Source organism: Pristiophorus japonicus, chromosome Y (assembly GCF_044704955.1).
Source record: "Pristiophorus japonicus isolate sPriJap1 chromosome Y, sPriJap1.hap1, whole genome shotgun sequence".
Lineage (NCBI taxonomy): Eukaryota > Metazoa > Chordata > Chondrichthyes > Pristiophoridae > Pristiophorus > Pristiophorus japonicus.
Window position 1 is genome coordinate 38552146 of NC_092011.1, and position 14503 is coordinate 38566648.

The 14503-nt window shown below is 56.9% G+C and overlaps 1 protein-coding gene across 1 annotated transcript in view; it reads right to left on the minus strand.

Moving 5' to 3' along the window:
* LOC139241124 (methyl-CpG-binding domain protein 5-like) overlaps positions 1-5445 on the minus strand; it is a 35248-nt gene extending 29803 nt beyond the window's left edge. The window contains exons 1-2 of the mRNA XM_070869819.1: positions 5102-5445; positions 227-579 (exon numbers count right to left, since the gene is read on the minus strand). Of these exons, the coding sequence (XP_070725920.1) occupies positions 227-336 (110 nt within the window). The 5' untranslated portion in view covers positions 337-579; positions 5102-5445. The remainder of the gene's footprint in view (positions 1-226; positions 580-5101) is intronic.
* Between the last annotated feature and the right edge of the window lie 9058 nt (positions 5446-14503).

Genomic DNA, 14503 nt, shown 5'->3' on the forward strand with positions numbered 1-14503 from the left:
TCCCTCCCTAAATCTCTCCACCTCTCTTTCCTCCTTAAAATCTACCTCTTTGACCAAGCTTTTGGTCACCTGCGCGGCTCGGTGTCAATCTCATAATACTCCTGTGGAGCGCCCTGGGACGCTTCACTACGTTAAAGGCACAAGTTGTTGTTGTTGTATAATTCCATGATCATGGGACTCCGCTTTTTGTACGATCAGCATTGTTAACGACCAAGTCTCGACGAACCTGATATAAGCCACCCTCTGCTCTTCGAGTCTTCGATCCCAGCCAACGGGAATCTGCATGGCCGCCGGCCCTCCTCCTCTGTCTCTGCTGCATTCCTTCCCGCCATTCATTTTGCAATTTCTTCGTTCGGAGACCCAAGCAAGAAGGTCAGCGGCACCTGGGCGTCATGTTGCTATTGACCCCGGGGGAGAGCGCCCATCCAGCTCAGCGTCTTGCCTCCGAGATCTGCCGGCACGTCCCGTGCACCGCGGGGGAGGCAGACCAGCCACTGTGGATCCATTCCGGCCGGTTTCCCACTGCGGGGCACAGTCACTGGGCCAGTCGGTCCCGTGGAGAGCGGCTACAGCTGGGGGCTGAAAAAGAAAGAGAGCGCAAGAATAATGATGGCACTCAAGTTCAAACATCCCTATACCACAAGCAAATATTCACAGAGAGTGCTGGAGGGGATTCAAAACCCTGCTGCCTCTAATTCTGCCCTCCTGAACATCCCTGATTATAATCGCTCCACCATCGGTGGCCGTGCCTTCTGTTGCCTGGGCCCCAAGCTCTGGAACACCCTCCATGAACCTCTCCGCCTCTCTCTCTCCTCCTTCAAGATGCTCCTTAAAACCTACTTCTTTGACCAAGCTTTGGGTCACCTGTCCCTAAGTTCTACTTAGGTTTAGAGATTTCTGTTAACCGAAGGTATTAAGGTATACGGGGTAAGGGAGGGTAGATGGAGCTAGATCGCAGAACAGCCATGATCTCACTGAATGGCAGAACAGGCTCAAGGGCCTTCTTCTGTCCCTACGCTGGACTGACTCAGCACAAACCAGACAGGGTTAGATTAGCACCTATTCAACGGCAGGTCCCTGCCAGCTTCCCTCCCCTCTCAGAGATTGCATCCACACTATCGGACGTTAATCGACAGTTCATCAGCAGAAAGTACACATTATAAATGAGAGTCAGCCAGTGACTCAGTGGGTAGCACACTCTCTCTCACTGAGTCACAAGCTTGTGGATACAAGTCCCAGTCTAGAGACTTGAGCACAAAAATCGAGGCTGACACTCCAGCGTCGCACTGTCGGAGGGGCAGTACTGAGGGAGTGCCGCACTGTCGGAGGGGCAGTACTGAGGGAGTGCCGCACTGTCGGAGGGGCAGTACTGAGGGAGCGCCGCACTGTCGGAGGGGCAGTACTGAGGGAGCACCGCACTGTCGGAGGGGCAGTACTGAGGGAGCCCCGCACTGTCGGAGAGGCAGTACTGAGGGAGCACCGCACTGTCGGAGGGGCAGTACTGAGGGAGCACCGCACTGTCGGAGGGGCAGTACTGAGGGAGCACCGCACTGTCGGAGGGGCAGTACTGAGGGAGCACCGCACTGTCGGAGGGGCAGTACTGAGGGAGCACCGCACTGTCGGAGGGGCAGTACTGAGGGAGCACCGCACTGTCGGAGGGGCAGTACTGAGGGAGCACCGCACTGTCGGAGGGGCAGTACTGAGGGAGCACCGCACTGTCACAGGGGCAGTACTGAGGGAGCCCCGCACTGTCGCAGGGGCAGTACTGAGGGAGCACCACACTGTCGGAGGGGCAGTACTGAGGGAGCGCCGCACTGTCGGAGGGGCAGTACTGAGGGAGTTCCGTACTGTCACAGGGGCAGTACTGAGGGAGCACCGCACTGTCGGAGGGGCAGTACTGAGGGAGCGCCGCACTGTCGGAGGGGCAGTACTGAGGGAGCCCCGCACTGTCGGAGGGGCAGTATTGAGGGAGCACCGCACTGTCGGAGGGGCAGTACTGAGGGAGTGCCGTACTGTCACAGGGGCAGTACTGAGGGAGCACCGCACTGTCGCAGGGGCAGTACTGAGGGAGCGCCACAGATTAATTTTTAAAAAACCATTTAAGCAGGTGGAATGACAAATAAATAACCCATGACAATAAATACAAGAGTGGCTGGGTGGACAGAGGGGGACCGGGACAATAAACACAATAGTGACGAGATGGATGTAGAGTGACAGAAACCACAGTGAATTTGGAGAATGACCGAGCCCAGGGTTTGAGCCATGCGGTGGAGTGAGGGCGGACACGAACTCAGTGGGCTTGGGTACAGGGGGATGGAGGGGGTTATTACCCCACTGCCCCAGTCCCCAAAAACACCCCTCACCTCCCTAGGGTAGTGGCAGTATCGGTGGGAGGGAGGGGGAGCTGGTGAGAGACCCTCGACCCTCCTTTTATCAGCAGCTCCACCAACCCCAGAATAAAACCTGCCGATCTACTGACAGGCGCCTGGAACCTCCCTGAGGGGGGCGATTCTGGAACATCAACATCCGGGAAACTGCTCGAACTTCAACATCCTGGAAACATCCTGGCAGCTCAACATTTTGGACGATTCTGGAAGCCGCTGGAACTTTCTAGAGGGGGAGGGGGCATTCTGGAACCTCAACATTCGGGGAAGCTGCTAGAACATTCTGGAAGATTCAGAAACATTCTGGAACGTCAACATTCAGGAAGATGCTAGAACATTCTGGAACCTCAACATTCGGGAAGATGCTCAAATATTCTGGAAGATTAAGAAACATTCTGGAACCTCAACATCCGGGAAGATGCTAGAACATTCTGGAACCTCAACATTTGGGGAGATGCTAGAACATTCTGGAACCTCAACATTCAGGAAGATGCTAGAACATTCTGGAACCTCAACATTTGGGGAGATGCTAGAACATTCTGGAACCTCAACATTTGGGAAGATGCTAGAACATTCTGGAACCTCAACATTCAGGAAGATGCTAGAACATTCTGGAACCTCAACATTCAGGAAGATGCTAGAACATTCTGGAACCTCAACATTTGGGGAGATGCTAGAACATTCTGGAACCTCAACATTTGGGGAGATGCTAGAACATTCTGGAACCTCAACATTTGGGGAGATGCTAGAACATTCTGGAACCCCAACATTCAGGAAGATGCTAGAACATTCTGGAACCTCAACATTGCTGACCCTGAACATTCAGGAAGCTGCTAAAACATTCTGGAACCCCAACATGCGGGAAGCTGCTAGAACATTCTGGAACCCCAACATGCGGGAAGCTGCTAGAACATTCTGGAACCCCAACATGCGGGAAGCTGCTAGAACATTCTGGAACCCCAACATGCGGGAAGCTGCTAGAACATTCTGGAACCCCAACATGCGGGAAGCTGCTAAAACATTCTGGAACCTGAACATCCAGGAAGCTGCTAGAACAATCTGGAACCCCAACATGCGGGAAGCTGCTAGAACATTCTGGAACCCCAACATGCGGGAAGCTGCTAGAACATTCTGGAACCCCAACATGCGGGAAGCTGCTAGAACATTCTGGAACCCCAACATGCGGGAAGCTGCTAGAACATTCTGGAACCCCAACATGCGGGAAGCTGCTAGAACATTCTGGAACGGCAACATGCGGGAAGCTGCTAGAACATTCTGGAACCCCAACATGCGGGAAGCTGCTAGAACATTCTGGAACAACATGCGGGAAGCTGCTAAAACATTCTGGAACCTGAACATCCAGGAAGCTGCTAGAACAATCTGGAACCCCAACATGCGGGAAGCTGCTAGAACATTCTGGAACCCCAACATGCGGGAAGCTGCTAGAACATTCTGGAACCCCAACATGCGGGAAGCTGCTAGAACATTCTGGAACCCCAACATGCGGGAAGCTGCTAGAACATTCTGGAACCCCAACATGCGGGAAGCTGCTAGAACATTCTGGAACCCCAACATGCGGGAAGCTGCTAGAACATTCTGGAACCCCAACATCCAGGAAGCTGCTAGAACATTCTGGAACCCCAACATGCGGGAAGCTGCTAGAACATTCTGGAACCCCAACATCCAGGAAGCTGCTAGAACATTCTGGAACCCCAACATCCAGGAAGCTGCTAGAACATTCTGGAACCTCAACATCCAGGAAGCTGCTAGAACATTCTGGAACCCCAACATCCAGGAAGCTGCTAGAACATTCTGGAACCCCAACATCCAGGAAGCTGCTAGAACATTCTGGAACCCCAACATCCAGGAAGCTGCTAGAACATTCTGGAACCTCAACATCCAGGAAGCTGCTAGAACATTCTGGAACCCCAACATCCAGGAAGCTGCTAGAACATTCTGGAACCCCAACATCCGGGAAGCTGCTAGAACATTCTGGAACCCCAACATCCAGGAAGCTGCTAGAACATTCTGGAACCCCAACATCCAGGAAGCTGCTAGAACATTCTGGAACCCCAACATCCAGGAAGCTGCTAGAACATTCTGGAACCCCAACATCCGGGAAGCTGCTAGAACATTCTGGAACCCCAACATCCGGGAAGCTGCTAGAACATTCTGGAACCCCAACATCCAGGAAGCTGCTAGAACATTCTGGAACCCCAACATCCAGGAAGCTGCTAGAACATTCTGGAACCCCAACATCCAGGAAGCTGCTAGAACATTCTGGAACCTCAACATCCAGGAAGCTGCTAGAACATTCTGGAACCCCAACATGCGGGAAGCTGCTAGAACATTCTGGAACCTCAACATCCGGGAAGCTGCTAGAACATTCTGGAACCCCAACATGCGGGAAGCTGCTAGAACATTCTGGAACCTCAACATCCGGGAAGCTGCTAGAACATTCTGGAACCCCAACATTGTGGAAGTGTCGAGAACATTGTGGAACGCTGTGGAAGCTTGTTTCCGAGAGAAGGAGAAGGAGAAAGAGAAAGAGAAAGAGAAAGAGAAGGAGGAGAAGGGGAAGGGGAAGGGGAAGGGGAAGGAGAAGGGGAAGGAGAAGGAGAAGGGGAAGGAGAAGGAGAAGAAAGATTGCGGGCAGCCCGCGAGAGACAAACTTCACCCCCCGGTCCCCCCGGTCCCCCCGCTCCCCGAGTTATTACCTCATGCCACATCCCGGCCGCCGCCGCCCCATTCCCTGCCCGCCCGCCGGGCCAGGCCAGGCCGGGCCGGGCTCTGAGGGAGCAGGGGTGTGGGCGGCCGGCCCGCCGACCCGCCGAGCGCCGAGCGCCGCCGCCTCTTCTCTCTCCGCAGGCCAGAAAGGGAGCCGGGGAAGGGAGGGAGGGTTGTTTTGTTTTCCTTTTTCTTTCCCCCTCCCTCCTCCTCCTCTCCTCCTGCTCCGGCTTTTATAATATTCTTCTTGTGAGTGAGTGAGTGTGTGTGTAAAAAAAAAGAAAAGGAAAATGACTTCCAGCCGATCGGAGGGTGTGTGTGTGTGTGAGTGTGAGTGAACTCTGAACCGGAGGTGCCTGTCACAGGGGGAGGGGGCGGGGCCCCAGGGTTTGCACCCACGTGATACTCTGCCGCTGGCCAGCCACAAGTTCGAGGGAGAGGGGGGCGGGGCCTCCCCCCCCTCCGACCAAGGCTGGGTCACGTGTTTACGCTGCAGCCCCACCGCCGACTGGGCTCAAGGCTAAAGGGAGGGGAGGGGAGGGGCCGGGGCCCACACGTGATCGGTGCCACGTGATAGCTGTGCTTTGCAAGCCAGAAATTGAGGGCGGGAAGAATGGGAGGCAAGGGCCCACACGTGTGTGTGTGTGTGTACCAGTGCTGCGTACCGTCGACCGCGCTAAAGGGGGCGAGGCCCATGTGTACCACACGTGTGTGTACCAGTGCTGCGTACCGTCGACCGCGCTAAAGGGGGCGAGGCCCATGTGTACCACACGTGTGTGTTCCAGTGCTGCGTACCGTCGACCACGCTAAAGGGGGCGAGGCCCATGTGTACCACACGTGTGTGTTCCAGTGCTGCGTACCGTCGACCACGCTAAAGGGGGCGAGGCCCAGGTGTACCACACGTGTGTTCCAGTGCTGCGTACCGTCGACCGCGCTAAAGGGGGCGAGGCCCATGTGTACCACACGTGTGTTCCAGTGCTGCGTACCGTCGACCACGCTAAAGGGGGCGAGGCCCAGGTGTACCACACGTGTGTGTTCCAGTGCTGCGTACCGTCGACCACGCTAAAGGGGGCGAGGCCCAGGTGTACCACACGTGTGTGTACCAGTGCTGCGTACCGTCGACCACGCTAAAGGAGGCGAGGCCCAGGTGTACCACACGTGTGTGTACCAGTGCTGCGTACCGTCGACCACGCTAAAGGGGGCGAGGCCCATGTGTACCACACGTGTGTTCCAGTGCTGCGTACCGTCGACCACGCTAAAGGGGGCGAGGCCCAGGTGTACCACACGTGTGTTCCAGTGCTGCGTACCGTCGACCACGCTAAAGGGGGCGAGGCCCATGTGTACCACACGTGTGTTCCAGTGCTGCGTACCGTCGACCACGCTAAAGGGGGCGAGGCCCAGGTGTACCACACGTGTGTTCCAGTGCTGCGTACCGTCGACCGCGCTAAAGGGGGCGAGGCCCATGTGTACCACACGTGTGTTCCAGTGCTGCGTACCGTCGACCACGCTAAAGGGGGCGAGGCCCAGGTGTACCACACGTGTGTGTTCCAGTGCTGCGTACCGTCGACCACGCTAAAGGGGGCGAGGCCCAGGTGTACCACACGTGTGTGTACCAGTGCTGCGTACCGTCGACCACGCTAAAGGAGGCGAGGCCCAGGTGTACCACACGTGTGTGTACCAGTGCTGCGTACCGTCGACCACGCTAAAGGGGGCGAGGCCCAGGTGTACCACACGTGTGTGTACCAGTGCTGCGTACCGTCGACCACGCTAAAGGGGGCGAGGCCCAGGTGTACCACACGTGTGTGTACCAGTGCTGCGTACCGTCGACCACGCTAAAGGAGGCGAGGCCCAGGTGTACCACACGTGTGTGTACCAGTGCTGCGTACCGTCGACCACGCTAAAGGGGGCGAGGCCCAGGTGTACCACACGTGTGTGTACCAGTGCTGCGTACCGTCGACCACGCTAAAGGGGGCGAGGCCCAGGTGTACCACACGTGTGTACCATGTGTTCCAGTGCTGCGTACGGTCGACAAGCTAAAGGGGGCGAGGCCCATGTGTCCCACACGTGTGTGTTCCAGTGCTGCGTACCGTCGACCACGCTAAAGGGGGCGAGGCCCAGGTGTACCACACGTGTGTGTACCAGTGCTGCGTACGGTCGACAAGCTAAAGGAGGCGAGGCCCAGGTGTACCACACGTGTGTGTACCAGTGCTGCGTACGGTCGACAAGCTAAAGGAGGCGAGGCCCAGGTGTACCACACGTGTGTGTACCAGTGCTGCGTACCGTCGACCACGCTAAAGGGGGCGAGGCCCATGTGTCCCACACGTGTGTGTTCCAGTGCTGCGTACGGTCGACAAGCTAAAGGAGGCGAGGCCCATGTGTCCCACACGTGTGTGTTCCAGTGCTGCGTACGGTCGACAAGCTAAAGGGGGCGAGGCCCATGTGTACCACACGTGTGTGTTCCAGTGCTGCTACGGTCGGCAAGCTAAAGGGGGCGAGGCCCATGTGTACCACACGTGTGTGTTCCAGTGCTGCGTACCGTCGACCACGCTAAAGGGGGCGAGGCCCAGGTGTACCACACGTGTGTACCATGTGTTCCAGTGCTGCATACCGTCGACCACGCTAAAGGGGGCGAGGCCCATGTGTACCACACGTGTGTTCCAGTGCTGCGTACCGTCAACCACGCTAAAGGGGGCGAGGCCCATGTGTACCACACGTATGTGCCACGTGTTCCAGTGCTTCGTACCGTCGACAGGCTAAAGGGGGCGAGTCCCATGTGTACCACACGTGTGTACCATGTGTTTCAGTGCTGCGTACCGTCGATAGGCTAAAGGGGGCGAGTCCCATGTGTACCACACGTGTGTTCCAGTGCTGCGTACCGTCGACCACACTAAAGGGGGCGAGGCCCATGTGTACCACACGTGTGTACCACGTGTTCCAGTGCTGTGTACCAGCGACAGGCTAAAGGGGGCGAGGCCCATGATTTGGATCACGTGTTACTGCGCTTGCGGAGGTGGTGGCGGCTCGCATGCTGTGGCATGGAGTGGCGAACACTCGAATCAAAGGCAGGGTCTCGATTGAGGAGATCTTCCAAGTGCTCCTTCCAGCCTCGTTGGCCTTGAGTGTTTGCCCATTCTTGGCCAGCAGCGGGGTGGGGTCTTGGGTGCCTGGGCCCGTAGGTGGCCTTGACAGCTTCAGAACAACACGGCTACGGGTGCGGATGGAATCCCTGCTGGGGCGCTAAAGTATGGCGGAGAGGCGCTGCTGGCGCGAATACACGACCTCATCTCTCTCATCTGGAGGGAGGAGAGCACGCCGGGAGATCTCAGAGATGCAGTGATCGTGACCATCTTTAATAAAGGGGACAAGTCCGACTGCGGCAACTACAGGGGAATCTCCCTGCTATCAACCACTGGGAAAGTTGTTGCTAGAGTCCTCCTCAACCGTCTTCTCCCGGTGGCCGAGGAGCTCCTCCCGGAGTCACAGTGTGGATTTCGTCCCCTCCGGAGCACAACGGACATGATCTTTGCAGCGCGACAGCTGTAGGAAAAATGCAGGGAGCAGCGCCAGCCCTTATACATGGCCTTCTTCAACCTTACAAAGGCCTTTGACACTGTCAACTGCGAGGGTCTATGGAGCGCCCTCCTCCGTATCGGATGCCCCCAAAGGTTCGTCGCCATCTTCTGCCTGCCCCACGATGACATGCAGGCCATGATCCTGACCAGCGGATCCATCACAGACCCAATCCACGTCCAGACCGGGGTCAAACAGGGCTGTGTCATCGCCCCAACCCTCTTCTCAATCTCCCTCGCTGCCATGCACCACCTCACACTCAACAAGCTCCCCGCTGGAGTGGAACTAAACGACAGAACCAGTGGGAACCTGTTCAACCTTCGCCCTCTCCAGGCCAGGTCCAAGATCACCCCAACCTCTGTCGTCGAGCTACAGTACGCGGACGATGCCTGCGTCTGCGCACATACAGAGGCTGAACTCCAGGATATAGTCGATGTATTCATTGAGGCGTACGAAAGCACGGGCCTCACGCTAAACAATCCGTAAGACAAAGGTCCTCCACCAGCCTGTCCTCTCCGCACAGCACTGCCCCCCAGTCATCAAGATCCACGGCACGGCCCTGGACAACGTGGACCATTTCCCATATCTCGGGAGTTTCCCATCAACAAGAGCAGGCATCGTCGCCGAGATCCAACATCGCCTCCAGTGCGCCAGTGCAGCCTTCGGCCGCCTGAGGAAGAGAGTGTTCGAAGCCCAGGCCCTCAAATCCACCAACAAGCTCATGCTCTACAGGGCTGTAGTTATAACCGCCCTCCTGTATGGCTCAGAGACATGGACCATGTACAGTAGACACCTCAAGTCGCTGGGGAAATACCACCAATGATGTCTCCGCAAGATCCGGCAAATCCCCCGGGAGGACAGACGCACCAACGTTAGCGTCCTTGACCAGGCCAACATCCCCAGCATCAAAGCACTGACCACACTCGACCAGCTCCGCTGGGCAGGGCCACATTGTCCGCATGCCCCAGACACGAGACTCCCAAAGCAAGCGCTCTACTCAGAACTCCTTCACGGCAAACGAGTCAAAGGTGGGCAGAGGAAACGTTACAAGGGACCACCCTCAAAGCCTCCCTGATAAAGTGCAACATCCCCACCGACACCTGGGAGCCCCTGGCCCAAAGACCAGTCCGCCCTAAGTGGAGGAAGTGCATCCGGGAGGGCGCTGAGCACCTCGAGTCTCGTCACCGAGAGCGTGCAGAAACCAAGCGCAGGCAGCGGAAGGAGCGTGCGGCAAACCAGTCCCACCCTCCCCTTCCCTCAACGTCTATCTGTCCCACCTGTGACAGGGACTGTGGTTCCCGTATTGGACTGTTCAGCCACCTAAGGACTCGTGTTTAGAGTGGAAGCAAGTCTTCCTCGATTCCAAGCGACCGCCTACGATGATGATGATGACTGTGTTTGCAAGCCCAAATAAATCTTGGATGGTAAAGCGGACGAGGTCAGGGACACCTGTCCATGGGTAAAGGGGGCGGGGTCATGGCCACCTGTCCCCAGGTAAAGGGGGCGGCGTCAGGGCCACCTGTCCCCGGGTAAAGGGGGCGGGGTCATGGCCACCTGTCCCCAGGTAAAGGGGGCGGGGTCAGGGCCACCTGTCCCCAGGTAAAGGGGGCGGCGTCAGGGACACCTGTCCAAGGTAAAGGGGGCGGGGTCATGGCCACCTGTCCCCAGGTAAAGGGGGCGGGGTCATGGCCACCTGTCCCCAGGTAAAGGGGGCGGTTCATGGCCACCTGTCCCCAGGTAAAGGGGGTGGGGTCAGGGCCACCTGTCCCCAGGTAAAGGGGGCGGGGTCAGGACCACCTGTCCAAGGTAAAGGGGGCGGGGTCAGGGCCACCTGTCCCCAGGTAAAGGGGGCGGTGTCAGGGCCACCTGTCCCCACGTAAAGGGGGCGGGGTCAGGGCCACCTGTCCCCAGGTAAAGGGGGCGGGGTCAGGGCCACCTGTCCCCAGGTAAAGGGGGCGGCGTCAGGGACACCTGTCCAAGGTAAAGGGGGCGGGGTCATGGCCACCTGTCCCCAGGTAAATGGGGCGGGGTCATGGCCACCTGTCCCCAGGTAAAGGGGGCGGTTCATGGCCACCTGTCCCCAGGTAAAGGGGGCGGGGTCAGGGCCACCTGTCCCCAGGTAAAGGGGGCGGGGTCAGGGCCACCTGTCCAAGGTAAAGGGGGCGGGGTCAGGGCCACCTGTCCCCAGGTAAAGGGGGCGGCGTCAGGGCCACCTGTCCCCACGTAAAGGGGGCGGGGTCAGGGCCACCTGTCCCCATGTAACGGGGGCGGGGTCAGGGCCACCTGTCCCCAGGTAAAGGGGGCGGGGTCAGTGCCACCTGTCCAAGGTAAAGGGGGCGGGGTCAGGGCCACCTGTCCCCAGGTAAAGGGGGCGGGGTCAGGGCCACCTGTCCCCAGGTAAAGGGGGCGGTGTCAGGGCCACCTGTCCCCAGGTAAAGGGGGCGGGGTCATGGCCACCTGTCCCCAGGTAAAGGGGGCGGGGTCAGGGCCACCTGTCCCCAGGTAAAGGGGGCGGGGTCAGGGCCACCTGTCCAAGGTAAAGGGGGTGGGGTCAGGGCCACCTGTCCCCAGGTAAAGGGGGCGGGGTCATGGCCACCTGTCCCCAGGTAAAGGGGGCGGTGTCAGACACATCCCGGAGTCACAGTATGGATCCCGTCCACTATGCAGTATAGCGGACATGATCTTCACGGCGCGACAACTGCAAGATAAATGCAGGGAACAGCACCAACCCTTGTACATGGCCTTCTTTGAACGTACAAAAGCCTTTGACACTTAACTGCGAGGGACTTCCTCGCCGCCATGCTCTACCCCACAGTCGGCAACCTGCCCACTGGAGTGGAACTAAACTACAGAACCAGTGGGAAGCTGTTACACCCACGCCGCCTCCAGGCCAGGTCCAAGACCACCCCAACCTCTGTCGTTGAGCTACAATATGCGGACGACGCCTGCGTCTGCGCACATTCAAAGGCTGAACTCCAGGACATAGTCAACGTATTTACTGAGGCGTATGAAAGCACGGACCTTATGCTAAACATCCGTAAGACAAAGATCCTCCACCAGCCTGTCCTCGCCGCACAGCACTGCCCCCCAGTCATCGCGATCCACAGCGCGGCCCTGGACAACGTGGACCATTTCCCATACCTCGGGAGCCTCTCATCAACAAGAGCAGACATTGATGACGAGATCCAACACCGCCTCCAGTGCGCCAGTGCAGCCTTCGGCCGCCTGAGGAAGAGAGTGTTCGAAGACCAGGCCCTCAAATCTGCCACCGAGCTCGTGGTCTACAGGGCTGTAGTGATACCCGCCCTCCTGTGTGGCTCAGAGACACGGACCATGTACAGCAGACATCTCAAGTCGCTGGAGAAATACCACCAACGATGTCTCCGCAAGATCCTGCAAATCCCCCGGGAGGACAGACGCACCAACGTTAGCGTCCTCGACCAGGCCAACATCCCCAGCATCGAAGCACTGACCACACTCGACCAGCTCCGCTGGGCAGGGCCACATTGTTCTCATGCCAGACACGAAAATCCCAAAGCAACTAATCGGAACTTCTTCATGGCAAACGGGCCAAAGGTGGGCAGAGGAAACGTTACAAGGGACCACCCTCAAAGCCTCCCTGATAAAGTGCAACATCCCCACCGACACCTGGGAGTCCCCGGCCCAAAGACCAGTCCGCCCTAAGTGGAGGGAGTGCATCCGGGAGGGCGCTGAGCACCTCGAGTCTCGTCACCGAGAGCGTGCAGAAACCAAGCGCAGGCAGCGGAAGGAGCGTGCGGCAAACCAGTCCCACCCTCCCCTTCCCTCAACGTCTGTCTGTCCCACCTGTGACAGGGACTGTGGTTCCCGTATTGGACTGTTTAGCCACCTAAGGACTCGTGTTTAGAGTGGAAGCAAGTCTTCCTCGATTCCGAGGGACTGCCGATGATGATGATGGTGATATGATGCTGCGTCCTCTTCCGTTTCAACTGCCTCCAAAAGTTTGTCACCATCCTCCGCCTGCTCCACGATGATATGCAGGCCGCGATCCTGACCAACGGTTCCACCACAGACCCAATCCACGTCCGGACCGGGGTCAAACAGGGCTGCGTCATCGCCCCCAACCCTCTTACATAAAAACATAAGAAATAGGAGCAGGAGTCGGCCATACGGCCCCTCGAGCCTGCTCCGCCATTTAATACCATCATGGCTGATCCGATCATGGACTCAGCTCCACTTCCCCGCCCGCTCCCCATAACCCTTCACTCCCTTATCGCTCAAACATCTGTCTATCTCCACCTTAAATATATTCAATGTCCCAGCCTCCACAGCTCTCTGGGGCAGAGAATTCCACAGATTTACAACCCTCTGAGAGAAGAAATTCCTCCTCATCTCAGTTTTAAATGGGCGGCCCCTTATTCTAAGACCATGCCCCCTAGTTCTAGTCTCCCCCATCAGTGGGAACATCCTCTCTGCATCCACCTTGTCAAGCCCCCTCATAATCTTATACATCTCGATAAGGTCACCTCTCATTCTTCTGAATTCCAATGAGTAGAGGCCCAACCTACTCAATCTCTCGATCTTTTGTTTCTTTTCTTGTCCCATTACCATCTCGCACCCTCGTCCCTTTAGTCATTTAATTTCCCCTGCCTTCCACCCTATCACAGACCTTCCCTTCTGTTCTTTCCTCCCCTCCCTCCCTTTCCCTGCCTCTGCACTTGCTTAATACCTGTCACATCTCTAACTTTCTCCAGTTCTGATGAGAGGTCATCGACCTGAAACGTTAACTCTGTTTCATTCTCTCCACAGATGGCTGCCAGACGTAGAATCGTCATAGAATGGTTACAGCACAGAAGGAGGCCAATGGGCCCATGCCGGCTCTCTGCAAGAGCACTTCAGCTAGTCCCACTCCCCCTCTGCCCCCCCCCCCCCCCGCCCTTTCCCTATAGCCTTGCAAATGTCCTTCCTTTGGGTACTTATCCAATTCCCTTCGGAAAGCCACGATTGAGTCTGTCTCCCTTTCAGGCAATGCATACCAGATCCTAACCACTCGCTGTGTAAAACAAGGTTTTTTTCTAATGTTGCCTTCGGTCCTTTTGCCATTCGCCTTAAATCTGACTTCGTCTGGTTCTCGACCCTTCCGCCAATGGGAACACTCTCCCTCTAAAAGATACACAAGGACAAAGTATTATTTAAATGGTGATGGCTCGGGAAGTGTGGATGTACAGAGGGACCTGGGTGTCCCTGTACACCAGTCATTGTAAGCAAACACGCAGGTGCAGCAAGCAGTGAGGGAGGCCAATGGTATGTTGGCCTTCATTGCAAGAGGGTTTGAGTACAGGAGCAAGAATGTCTTACTGCAGTTATACAGGGCCTTGGTGAGACCACACCTGGAGTATTGTGAGCAGTTTTGGTCTCCTTACCTAAGGAAGGATATACTTACCATAGAGGGAGAGCAGCGAAGGTTCACCAGACTGATTCCTGGGAGGGCAGGACTGCCGTATGAGGAGAGATTGGGTCGACTGGGCCTGTATTCACTAGAGTTTAGAAGAATGAGAGGGGACCTCATTGAAAGGTATAAAATTCTGACGGGGTTGGACAGACTGGATGCGGGGAGGACGGTTCCCCGGGGGCTGGGAAGTGTAGAACAAGGGCTCACACAGTCTCAGGATACGGGGGAGGAAATTTAGGAGCGAGATGAGGAGAAATGTTTTCACTCCGAGGGAGGTGAACCTGTGGAATTCTCTACCACAGGAGGCTGTGGAGGCCAAGTCACTGAATATATTTAAGAGGGAGATAGATAGATTTCTAGACACAAAAGGCATCAAGGGGTATGGGGAGAC